At 36.0% G+C, this 13,093-nt stretch overlaps 1 protein-coding gene across 2 annotated transcripts in view; it reads right to left on the minus strand.

Annotated features, from left to right (window-relative positions):
* The window catches only part of RAB6A (RAB6A, member RAS oncogene family), a 53,653-nt gene that overhangs the window by 20,415 nt on the left and 20,145 nt on the right, over positions 1-13,093 (minus strand). The window contains exons 2-5 of one of the 2 annotated variants that reach the window (XM_070425598.1): positions 10,121-10,179; positions 3,587-3,640; positions 2,115-2,220; positions 19-130 (exon numbers count right to left, since the gene is read on the minus strand). In XM_070425598.1, the coding sequence (XP_070281699.1) occupies positions 19-130; positions 2,115-2,220; positions 3,587-3,640; positions 10,121-10,179 (331 nt within the window). Of the gene's footprint in view, positions 1-18; positions 131-1,952; positions 2,059-2,114; positions 2,221-3,586; positions 3,641-10,120; positions 10,180-13,093 lie in introns of both variants that reach the window. The other variant, XM_070425597.1, reaches the window with a different exon arrangement.

A 13,093-nucleotide genomic window follows, 5' to 3' on the forward strand; every position in this document is an offset into this window, starting at 1 on the left:
TACAAAATCACTCCATACCTCTTATCAGCAAGATCTGTTTTATTTCCTACTAGCATGATGATAACATCACTTCCTCTTTCTGTTCTGACATCATCAATCCATTTTGTAGTTTGCTGGAATGAGTTAACATCTGGTATAAAAGGGTGAACAGAGACATCAATGTTATTATAAATGCCTCCCCATGTGATGGACCAAAAAATAAAGAAGAAACGTAAACAAAGAAAGAAAGAAAAAAGAAAGAAAGGGGGAAAAAGCCCTGGAAATTGGAAGGAGGCTGGCACATTAGGACCCACTTTTAATGTGCCTGTAACATAACTCCATTTTATCTGAGTATAACTGTCAGTAGTCTAAACAAATCACAAATATAAAATCCTCAAGGTTCCTTTTATAGTGGTTTAAAATGTTGAACACAACTAAATGAGTGCAATGTACTATATGTAATTGAAAAAAATTTTTTAATGTAAGGACAGCTATGGCAGATAATATGGTGTTACATTGCCACAATATTTTTTGATTACTTACACATACCAAACATGACAAAGAAAGCATCTCCAAAAGTATGTCAGCCAGTAAGACCCAACACATCCAGAACATTTGGAAAGCCTTTAAATAGCTTTCAACACCACTCTATTTGCATTGCTTATTCAGTTTGTGATCACTTTAACTTGAAGTTTGTATAATGCACCAGAATCACTCGTTTAAAAAAATCCATCTTTTCTAGCACTAGATTCTAAGTAGAATACTTCAATATTTTTCATAGTAGCTAAAAAAAAAGTTTTAAAAAATAGTTTACTAATATTTTAACCTCCTGTGCACAATTTTTAAAGAAAAACACATACGGTTTGACTTGATCTGGTTAAAGTAAGCACAAACATTTTAAAGCTGCAAAACTTGTCAATGCACAATAATGAACATACAGTTTTTTAAACAAGTAGCAACCCAAAGTAAAGCTTCAAGAAAAGATGGCATATAGCACCTAACCAAAATAAAAGGTCTCTGAATGCAAACTTGTAATTTATAATTCTGCTATTGCAATTATTATTAAGTAGATAGGACTTCTGGTTGAGCAGATATGCAAAAATGTATGAGAATATTATTACTTGCTCAAATCAATAGTTTGTTGATAATGGAGTACTATCCTGGTTTTTCTATAAATTATGGACCACTAGATAGAATGATGCTTAATATTGCCTAATATATTTTTAAAGAACAATTTACAAAGATAATTTTAATCAGAGAGCATTTCCTTATCAGTCACCAATGCTCTATGGAACATTTAAAGTCACATAAAATTCTAAAGGCATTATTCAGTTTCTAGGGAAAAGAAAAAGGAAGAACAATACTTTAGTCTATTTATTTTCTTGGGGAGAAATGAAAGTGTAATTTGTTAGCAACAAAGCAAGTCAGTCAATCATAGAATCCAGATATTCAAATGAAAATGATTAATAGAAGATTGCACATTATGATTTCTCTGCCTTCCTCTATAGAGAAAGAATGGCTGTAAGGGGAAAAGCAGGGAAAAGTAGGCTAGCAGAAGTTTTTAATAGCCTCAACAGAAGCCTTGGAAGATTTGGAAAACTTGGCAAGAGGCTTAAATGCAGATTTACTTTATTTTAGAAAAGTCTGAGATCAAGTTAAATAAAAAAGATGTTCTTCCAACCATAATTATGATGTGACTTAGGGATAATAGGATATTAAGAAAGCCTTGGAGAGGATTCATAATTAAACCCAAAGGAAAATTTCCAGGACAAAAAATGTGGCACAGTAGAATAAAGGGTATTGGTACAAACACCAAGCAAATATTTCTGACCTAGCCAATCTGTGAAAAGGTTTGCTATGATAAAACTCATTTTTGCATGCCAGTATTGAAAACAAGCACAAGACAAGAACATGCATACAGCTAAGCTAAAGGTTGAAAGAAGATTAGAAATGCATAATTCCCCCCCACTCACTTGTGATATCATAAACAACAACTGCCACAGTGGAGTCACGAATGTAGCTAGGAATCAAGCTCCTGAACCGCTCTTGACCTGCTGTGTCCCATAATTGCAATCGTACCTAACAACAAAATCAGTCAAACAAGCAAGAAGGTCAACCCATTGCAAAATACCTACTTGTGATATCGTAAACTACTACGGCTGCAGCAGAATCACGGATGTAACTGGGAATGAGGCTACGGAAACGTTCCTGACCCGCAGTATCCCACAGCTGCAGCCTGATCTGTGGGATGGGAAAAAATGAATAAAAAAAAAAAAAAAAAAACCAAACTCATACTAAAAATAAAAAAGAAGTAATGTTTTTTAAAGGGGTAGAAAGGAAGTAAAACAAAGACTCATGCAAAAGGTTGCAGGGATGTGAGGAATGAAAACACAAAACTTTCCTTTTTCAAAAGAGAGTAATATAAAAATGTATCTGAAGATACACATGACTTAAAAATGGCAATGGCAAATTCTTCACAGAATCAGAAATACAGCTTCCTTCCCCCCCACCTCCACCCCCTCTCTATGAATCCTATGCCTTCTGGATAGCAAAAAGTAGACTTTGTTCTTGTTCAAATAGTAAGCATAACAGGGAAAAACAAAGGGAAAAGTCAATGAGCAGCCCAGGCTATCACAGTAAAGGAATTAATGCTTCTCAGAAAGCCTCTCTGAAGCTAAAATGTGTCCCTTTTCTATTGGGTCTGGAACACTCTGAAATTGGGTCTCTGACTACTGTGATTATGTTTCTCCCACACACTTCTTCCCAGAACACTGTATATAATCTAACAAAAAAGAGGAGTATCTTTTTGCAACCCTACATAAAAATTTTACTTTCTTACTTTTTCACATTTGAGGAAGAAAAGCCTAAAAACAGGCATTAAGTTTTTTTACCATTATAAAACTGTTTCTAAGCTTTCAAATTTTAAGAAATGGCATGCTATATATTAAAACATAAAAGAGAACATCCAAAAGAAAACAGACGCTTATAAGAAATAATATTAGATATAAAATGTTTTGGGGTATAGGTCCCAAAATATTGCATTTAAGACAGTCACTGTTTAGGTGATAGAAATCTCTTCAAAAGGTAGTGAACTAGAATACAGAATTTACATTGTACTTATTAAAGGGAACATTCCTAAAGATGGAAGACAAATCCAACAAATACACATTCTATTTACAGTCACTTTGGTATACATCATATTCTGACAAATAAAACCTTGAAGTTCACAAGTTTTGTCAAATTCAAATGAAATCTTTCTGAGTGCCTTAACACTGGCATTCAAAAGGTCTTTAGCAGCTCTAAATATCTCAATGCTGTATTTGTTACCATTTTTCTAAATCAGGATGACGAATTCTGTTTAACAAGCCTAGGGCCTTCAGAGTTTTACAAATAACTTGGCTTTCTCTCCTTTTTGGGTTTCACTTGGGGTTAAGAAGTCAGAGTGCTAAGACCTATTCATTCTGTAATAAATTTTTCTCAAGACCTGTAAATTAACTTTGGCAAGTTTGCTAAGTACTTTCTATAGTGACAATCATTGACTATAGTTTGATCACCATTTTCTATCCTGGAGTGTTGAAGAAAATTGCACATGGAAAACATTACTCACTGTTCGATCTTCCAAGTACATTGTTTTTGATAAAAAGTCAATACCAATTGTTGCCTGTAAACCAAACCAAAACAAAGAAGTTAAATAATAATAATAATAGTTTAACGGCGGTCAGCAGTTTCAGGTTCAAATGGGAATTCTGATTGTGGTAGAAATAATGAATAAACATAAACACATTGTCGTCAAGTAAGAATGAACAAAAGTTTCAGTGGTAATGGTTTCTTCCACCTATTTAGTACTTGCTGTGTATTGGGGATTCTTTTAGGCCCTTCACATGATCATCTCTAATCCTCATAAATCTCTGCAAGTTAGCTATTTTTATCGCTGTTTTTCTCATTGTAGAGATAACAATATTGGAGTTCAGAGAAGTTAACTTATCTAAGGACACAAAACTTCTGTTGTAGAGTTGGAATTAAAAGCTCTTTCCAATATATGCTTATTAGATATATATCTTAACCATTTTTTTATTAAAAAGACTTTATTTTGAGTAGTTTTAAGTTCACAGCAAAACTGAGAGGAAGATATACTCCCAAAATATGCACAGTCACTCTATTGTGACTCTATTATCAACATTACCCACCAAAATGTTACATTTGTTGTAACTGATGAACCTACATTGACACTGATATATTTTTAAAGATAGTTTTTATTTTTAAATGGTGGCAAAATATATGTATCATAAAATTTGACATATTAACCATTTTCAAGGATACTATTCAATGGCATTAATTACATTCACAATGATATACAACTGTCAATACTATCTATTTCCAAAACCTTTTCATCACCCCAAATAGAAACTCTGTACCCATTAAGCAATAACATTTTACAGTAAATCCATTCATCTATTGATGAACAACTGGGTTGTTTCCACTTTTTGGCTATTGTGAATTCCTGTTTTCAATTATCCTTGGTTTATATCTAGGAGTGGAATTGCTGGGCCATATGGTAATTGTATTTAACTTTGCGAGGAAATGTCAGACTTTTCCACAGTGGCTGCACGATTTTAAATTCTATCCTAGTAGGTGTGAAGTAGAATCTTATTGTGGTTTTGATTTGCAGTTCTCTAATGACTATTGATGTTGAGAATTTTTTCATGTGTTTTCGGCTATTTGTATATCCTCTCTGAAGTAATGCCTATTGAAGTCCTTCACCCATTTAAAATTTGAGTTTGTCATTTTTATTATGATTTGTAGTTCTTTATATAGTATTCTGAATATTAAACACTTACTAGACATGTAACTTTCAAATATTTCCTCCCATTCTGTAGGTTGGGCCCAGTACACCTTTATGGAAAATCCATTGTCAATAGATACATGGATTTTGTTATGGATTCTCAATTATATTCCATATAGGTCTATATGTCTATCCTTGTGCCAGTATCACATTATTTTGATTATTGTAGCTTTGAATTAAGTTTTAAAATCTGGATGTACTAGTTCTCCAACTTTACTTTTCTTTTTCAAGGCTGTTTGGCTACTGCAAATCAGGACTGGCTCTTTAATTTCTACAAAAAATGGTGGCAAAAATTTTTATAGGAATTGCACTGAATCTATAGATTGCTTTGGGTAGTTACTACTGACATCTTAACAATATTAAGTCTTCCAATCCATTTACCTGGGACGTCTCTCCATTTATTTAGGTCTTTAATATTTTGAGCAATGTTTTATAGATTTCAGTTACACAGAAACTTTTATTAAAAAAAACACACACACACAAAGAAGTTTCATCCTTTATCTTAAATTATGTGACTATGTATTTCAATAATGTTTCTCAATTTAGGGCTTAAGTACATATAAGCAAAGTACTAATTCCATTTTATGACATTCCATCTGAGAATGGATATACGGTGAGATAACAGGTTTATAACTTTGAACTTACTGTGCAAGAGTATCTACTTGACAAACCTGAACAATGTACAGGAATGAGATATGGCTACATTTAAGAAACCTCATCAGGAGAACCTCATCTACTCACTATGGTAGAAGCAGCTAATTGCCCACACAGATATCCATCTTCCCCTTCTTCCTTAATAACACAAAATTTATTTAAATCCATACTTTTTCTATCAAAAAAACTACATTGTCCAGTCTTCTCTGAGTTTTAAATAAATGGGGCTCTCTGAGTTGGCAGGTATACCCTTGGTTTTATCTTACTTCTTCCTGCCTGAAATGTGGATAACAAAACTCTAGGAAACATTGAATAACCATGAGGCAAACTTCAATATGAAAGTCATATATTAGATCTGTTTGTTTAAACAGAAAATTAGGAGAAGTCTTGGTCCCAGATGCCCATGGAGCTGCCAAATACCTCCTGAACTACTCTATCTCTAAAATTATTTTACACGAAAAAAAAAATTCTCAGCTGTGCTATGGAGTAACTTTCTCTGCCCTACTCCTTCACTGATAAACTCTCTTTCATCTAAAAATAATTCTCATGTCACTTATTAATGTTATTAAGTTTGTTAAAAACAGCCAAAAATAATTTTTAATGGCTACAAACAGAAATTGTCATTTTTCAAATCTCATAGCCAACACATGCTTTTTTAAATTAGTACAGTCAGACTTTATGATAAATTGTACAACAGTCCCCTGCTTCCACTACGTCATCCTAGTTTGGGGACATTTATACCACTGAACTCAAAGATCAAAATTAACCTGGAAAACAACCTACTGTTGCTTTTCTTTTCAGTTAATTTTATACCAAGCAGAGCTATTATGGCAAAGAAGTCAACAGCAGGGAAACAGAAAAAAATTCCAGGGAAAATAAACATTATCAGCTATTGGAGCATCTTGAATGCTGACATGAAACTAATTCAAAACTTTATAAAAGATAAATGAGTGGGAGGGGGTTGGAAAAGGTTAATGGGGGGAAAAGGAGGACCAATGTAATACTTCCAACAATAAAGATAATTTTAAAAAAAGATAAATGAGACATTACTGCTGCCTCACATTCATCTCCTTTATGGAAATAGAGAAGACAATAATTGTAGAAGAAATCAAAGGTTAAAGATTTTTCCCATGTATCTTAATTTACAGCTTCACATTATTTAAGTGTTAATTAATTCATTGATTTGGGGGTGATCTACTTTATAAAAAGCATATTAAACTTGTGGGAAAATACATACCAAAAATAGAACCAGATTCAGATTGTAAATTTACCCTAAAAACTTTCAGAAAAATAAAAATGGTTTGATAAATAATTGAGACAGTGGCAGTTAACAACTATGAAAAGTCATCATTCCTTTAATCAGATTAACATTTGATATCCTATATAATAAAAGGCTAATATGCAAATTGACCGAATGGCAGAACAACTGGTCCCTATGACACATACTGACCACCAGGGGGCAGACACTCAACATGGGAGCTACCCCCTGGTGGTCAGTGCGCTCCCACAGGGGGAGCACTGCTCAGCCAGAAGCTGGGCTAATGGCTGGCAAGCACAGCGGCAGTGGCGGGAGCCTCTCCCGCCTCCAAGGCAGCGCTAAGGAGCAGCAAGCCGAGCAGTAAGGAGCAGTGAGCAGGCAGACGGTAAGAAGCAAGGGGTCCCGGACTACAAGAGGGATGTCTGACTGCCAGCTGAAGCCCACTTCCTGCCCCCGAGGGGTCTCGGACTGCGAGAGGGCGCAGGCCGGGCTGAGGGACCCCCCAGTGCACAAATTTCATGTATTGGGCCTCTAGTATTAAGATAAAACAATGGAAATCAAGTTTTTATACTAACTACACAGTAATACAGATATAAAATAGATACTTAAAGGAGTCATTTTATTTTTTTTATTTTAACAAGAACATTTCAAAAAGTTAATACAGAAAGCCCTAGCCAGTTTGGCTCAGTGAATAGAGCATCGGCCTATGAACTAAAGGGTCCCAGGTTTGACTCTGGTCAATAGCACATACCCAGATTTCAGGCTTGATCATGCAGGAGGCAGCCTATCAATGATTCTCTCTCATCACTGATGTTTCTCTCTCTCTCTCTCTCCCCTCCTATTTGAAATCAATAAAAAAATATTTTTTAAAAAAGTTAATACAGAAAAAGTTTTGCAAATGCTTAGGGTCTCAGTGAAAGCACTTGGTTTTAAGATTACTAATTTTTTCTTCTTAGTTTGTTCTTTTATTTTTTACAATTATGCAGTTCAAACTAAAATACATACATGTAACTTAGATATACATAAAACTTAAACATATGTACGACTGAGAGCAGACATCCTTACTTTGTTCCTGATCTTAAAGAAAAGCATTCAGCCTTTTAAGATTAAGTATATTTGTTGTGGTTTTTCACTGATACCCTTTATCATGTTTAGGAAGATCCCTTGTATTTCTAGTTTGTTAAACAGTGTTGTTGTTGTTGTTTTACCATGAATGGCTATTGGACTTTGTCAAATTCTTTTTCTTTGTCCATTGAAATGATCATGTGATTTTGTCCTTTATTCCATTCGTACAATGTATTACATTACTTTTTATATGTTGAACCAATTTGTAATCCTGATACCAACCTACCAATCCCACTTTATAAATGGTATATAATCCTTTTGACACATTGCCAAACTCAGTTTGGTAATAACTGTTGATGATTGTTGTGTTTATATTCATAAAGAATATCAGTCTGCAGTTTTAATTTTGATGTCTTTGGTTTGGGTATCAGACTTAATATTGACCTCATAGAATGAGTTGGGAAGTATTCCCTCCTGTTCTGTTTCTTGGACGATGATGAAGTTTTTGTGTTGTTTATTAAATATTTTATAGAATTGAACAGATGTCTTCAGAGATGAAAATCTAGTCCTGGGATTTTCTTTGTGAGAAGTTTCTGATCACTAATTCTATCTCTACTTATTATAGATACATTCAAATTTTCTATTTCTTCTTGTATCTTTCTTGGAATTTAACCATTTCATCTAGGCCAGTGGTCAGCAAACTACGGCCCCTTGAGTGTGGCTCTTCCACAAAATACCACGTGCGGGTGCGCACGTACAGTGCAATTGAAACTTCGTGGCCACACTCAAAGGGCCAAAGAGCCGCATGTGGCTTGTGAGCCACAGTTTGCTGACCACTGATCTAGGCTATCTAGCTTGTCGACATAATTATTCGCAGTATTCTCTTATAATCCATTTTAATTCCTGCATAGTCAGTAGTAATGACCTCTCCTCAATCTTGATTTTAGTAATTTGAGTCTTTTTAAAATTTATTAGTCTAGCTAGCTCAAGGTTAGTTGATTTTGTTTATCCTTTCTAAAAACCACTTTTAGTTTCATTGCATTTCTCTACTGTTTTTCTATTCTTACATATATTTCTGCTCTAATCTGTATTAGCTTCTGAATTAAGCATGTCTTTATTTTGTTTTGTTTTCACATCGGGGAGACTGGCCTTCCCAGAGTTTACTAATTCCTAGAAATAGTAAACTTGCCTGTGAGAGCACCTTTAATATGCAAACCAACCAATCCAGAGCCCATAATTCCAACCACTTCATGTATCACACTCAGGGCCACTATTCCCCAGCCCTATCATTCTAGAGCCAGGTACCAGACAACTAGGAATGGTTCCTGCACCCAGAGCCCACTGAAATTATTCAAACTAGGCAATCCTAAATCTGCTTTCCTGGTCTCACCTATCCTCCCCACAGAAACCACAATAAAGGCTCTTGCCCACGTTTCCCATTTCCCACTCCTCACCTCCTAACCAACTCAACAACTTCCCCATGTGCCTCCCTCCCATGGCATGGTGCATCCTCCTCCTCTTGGGATCTCTGAGTACAACAGATTTTTTCAATGGCAATAATCCCCTAATCTGTTAGCCTCACCATACATGAATAAAAATAAAACCTACATTTTAAAAGTTTCTTCCTACTGCTTGCTTTAGATTTAGTTTACTTTTCTTTTTCTAGCTTTTTATGGTAGAAGGTTAAATTATTGATTTAATGTTTTTATTTTCCTTATAGCACTGTTTTAGCTGTATCCCATAAATTTTGGTATATTGTATTTTCTTTTTTCTCAAAGTATTTTCTAACTTCCCTTGTGATTTTGTCTTTGATCCAATGGTTATTTAGGAATGTGTTATTTAATTTGGGAAACTGGTGAATTTCCCAAATCTCCTTTATTCTTGACTTCAAGTATAAGTCAAAATGTCACAGAATCCTAGACTAGAACAAAATCTCTGTAAAAGAATATTTACAATCATTCCTACTTCTAGCCCAGATGGTATTAGCGATAATCTTTCAATATACTTTGGAAGAAATAAAGAATCACATAAAGATGTCGAACACAATGAGCAAAATCAGTTATACTTTGCATTTTACAGATTACAAAGTGCTTTTATTTCCATGACTGCATGTGAATTTTTTAAAAACATCATACAAGGTGTCCCAAAAAATGTATACATTACTAAAAGTAGATAGCTCAACTGATGTTTCTTTCTTTTCAGATTTAACCCACTGGAATTAATAATTATTCGAAGAGTGTATATATTCTTGGGGGGGACACCATATATTACTTATAACATACAAAATAGAGACAACTAGTAAGTTGGCAAAAACAAAATACCTGATAGGTGTTGTCAAAACTGTCATACATGAATCTGGTGATCAAGGATGTCTTTCCAACTGAAATTAAAAGGAAAAAATTCACTCAGTTAACACATTACATTGGGTTCTCGAAAAATACTTTTACAAAGAACTGCAATTAAATTCAATGGGAAATATCTGCAAAGGTTTTAATAATAATGAAAAAAACACAAAGCCCCAAGTTTACTGAAATGATTTTTTTCTAATTAAACAGATAACAACCTCTCAAATTAAAAGCACAAGTAAAGAGTATTTACTTAGATAAGAGTTGAGGAAAATGAAGAGAAAAGATGGAGGAAAACAATCATGTTGATATCCTTAATTCACGAATAGGCAAAGCAGATATTTCTTGGGCCCTAACAAAAAGAACTAGGATTAGATCATGAAGCAATTATAATTAACTTCCTGGAGAGTAACCTGGAGAAACTGAGGTTCAGGTCTACTTAATTCAATGAATGAAAGTATAATCCCTGGGAATATAAAGACTGGAGAGTCCTAGGAGAAATATGAGGGCTAAAAGAACTAGACTGTCTATGAATGAGAAAGAAGTAACATGGAGCCCTAGCCAGTGTTGCTCAGTGGATAGAGCGTCGGCCTGTGGTTCCCAGGTTCCATTCCATTCTGGTCAAGGGCACGTACCTCGGCTGCAGGCTCCTCCCTGGCCCTGGCCCTGGCCCTGGTAAGGGCTCGTGCAGGAGGCAACCAATCGATGTGTTTCTCTCACATTAAAATTTCTCTCTGTCTTTCCCTCTCTCTTTCATTCTCTCTAAAAATCAGTGGAGATATATCCTCGGTTGAGGATTAAAAAAAGAAAGGAATAAGTAACATGGAAAGTACTAGCATAATACTTTGCCATCATTAACTTTACTCAAAAACTTTTAAGTCTAAGTGTACAAATTTAACATAAGGAAAAAATCCTGATCCACTTTTTCTTAGTAAGACATTTTTTAAATTGGCAATAAAACACTTATCTCCAATTATCTTATTTGTGCATTTATTTACTAATGTATCTCCCCAACTTACAAAGGGTAAGATGCAGATCATCTTGTCTTCTTCATGGATATACTAATAGTGTTGGTCCCTGCCTGGCACTGAATAAAATTAATCGATGAAAAGAAACTTCACCAAGTTGACAGCATTCACTACTAAGGTAGTCAGACTCTGGAAGACAACATCCTTGCATTCTTGGAAAAATAAAAGTAGATACAGTTCATAGGGACATACTTAAAATAATATTTAGGAAATCAAGTTTTTAAAACCAGAACACCAAATTTACTAATTTACAATAAGAAATAAATTTCGTAAGGATGGAAATTTGACTAGCAAATTTTCTCATTCAAATTGTACACTTACAACTTGCATGCTTTTCTATTATGCTGTACTTCAGTAAAAAGTTTTCCTTACTAAAAAATCTAAGTAATCATTGTTTGAAATAACATCTTATAGGGTTTTATACAGACACACACACAATTAAAATACACATAGTACTTTATTTTTTAAAAAATATATCTTTATTGATTTCAGAGAGGAAGGGAGAGGGAAAGAGCGATAGAAACATCAATGATGAGAGAGAATCATTGATTGGCTGCCTCCTGCACGTCCCCCACTGGGGATCAAGCCCACAACCCAGGCATGTGCCCTTGTCCAGAATCGAACCCGTGACCCTTCAGTCCACAGGCTGACGCTCCATCCACCAAGCCAGACCAGCTAGGGCACACACACATAGTACTTTAAAGTCAAAAGGAGGAGTGGTATGTATAGTTAGAGTTCTAAGGTCCTTACATTGCCCAGAAGGGGAGAGGAATCAATTAATGGTAGACTTTTATAAGTCACAGCTGCATGCCACAAATTCTAGGGCAATCTATAATAATAAAAGTGTAATATGCTAATTAGACTAGACATCCTTCCAGACGAAGCTGGGGCTGCGAGGGCCAAGGCAAGCCGCTGTGGCTGCGAGGGCCCTGCCCCTTGCACGAATTTCGTGCATCGGGCCTCTAGTCATTGAATAAAAGAGAAAAAATGTATATCTTCCCAATTTTAATAAAGCAATTAATATGGAATGATTTTTAAAAGACTACGAATTCAGAGGAGACCAAGATGGCGGCGTAGGTAAACACCGGAGACCGCTGCCGCAAACAACCATTTCAAAAATACAACTAAAAGACTGAACGGACATCACCCAGAACCACAGGAAGGCTGGCTGAAGAGAGACTCTACAACTAGAAGGAAAGAGAACAGCAAATCGAGGCTCAGAGGCGGCGCAGTGTGGAAAATACAAAGGTACCGAGGTGCGCGCGCAAAGCGGGCTGGTGGCTGAGGGCGTGGTTGTCGTTTTCTGTCGGGAGTGAGTCTCAGACTCTGGGCTCCAGATCCGGGCGAGTCTCTAGGGACCCAGACTCAAACGGGAGAAGCGGGATTATCCGGCATCAGTTGGAACCTGAGGGCAGCTTTCTCTCCGAAGTTTGCAGCGGCTGCCAGGGTTCTGAGAAGCAGAGCCTCTGGGAACGGGACTGAGCGTGGCCATAACTGCTCCCTCCGCCCGCCCTGTTGATCCCGCCCCACCCAAACCCTGCGCACAGCCATTGACCGATCGCCTCAGGCAAAGGCTGGATTAGCGCCTCCCCAGAAGGCAGACGTTTTCCATACAGCTGATTCCTATAGCCAGTCAGCCTGGTGGTCAAACCCCTCTAGTGTTAACTACAACAATTAAGGCTTGGCTAGAACAAGACTGCGCACAGAGACCACAAGGGGGTGCACCAAGAAAGCATAAAAGATGCGGAGACAAAAAAACATGACAGAAATGGAGGATATGGAGCTAAGAATCGCAATTTTGAGGGCTTGCCATAAATTTGTGCAGAGCCTCACGAAAACTAATGAGACCCTCGATGCTACAATAAAGAAATTAGAAAGTAAGCATACACGGACTGAAATAAAGAATATTATACCCAATAGC

This window comes from Myotis yumanensis, unplaced genomic scaffold (genome assembly GCF_028538775.1).
Source record: "Myotis yumanensis isolate MYYU_CA2020_CCGP unplaced genomic scaffold, mMyoYum1.0.hap1 SCAF_10, whole genome shotgun sequence".
Classification (NCBI taxonomy): domain Eukaryota; kingdom Metazoa; phylum Chordata; class Mammalia; order Chiroptera; family Vespertilionidae; genus Myotis; species Myotis yumanensis.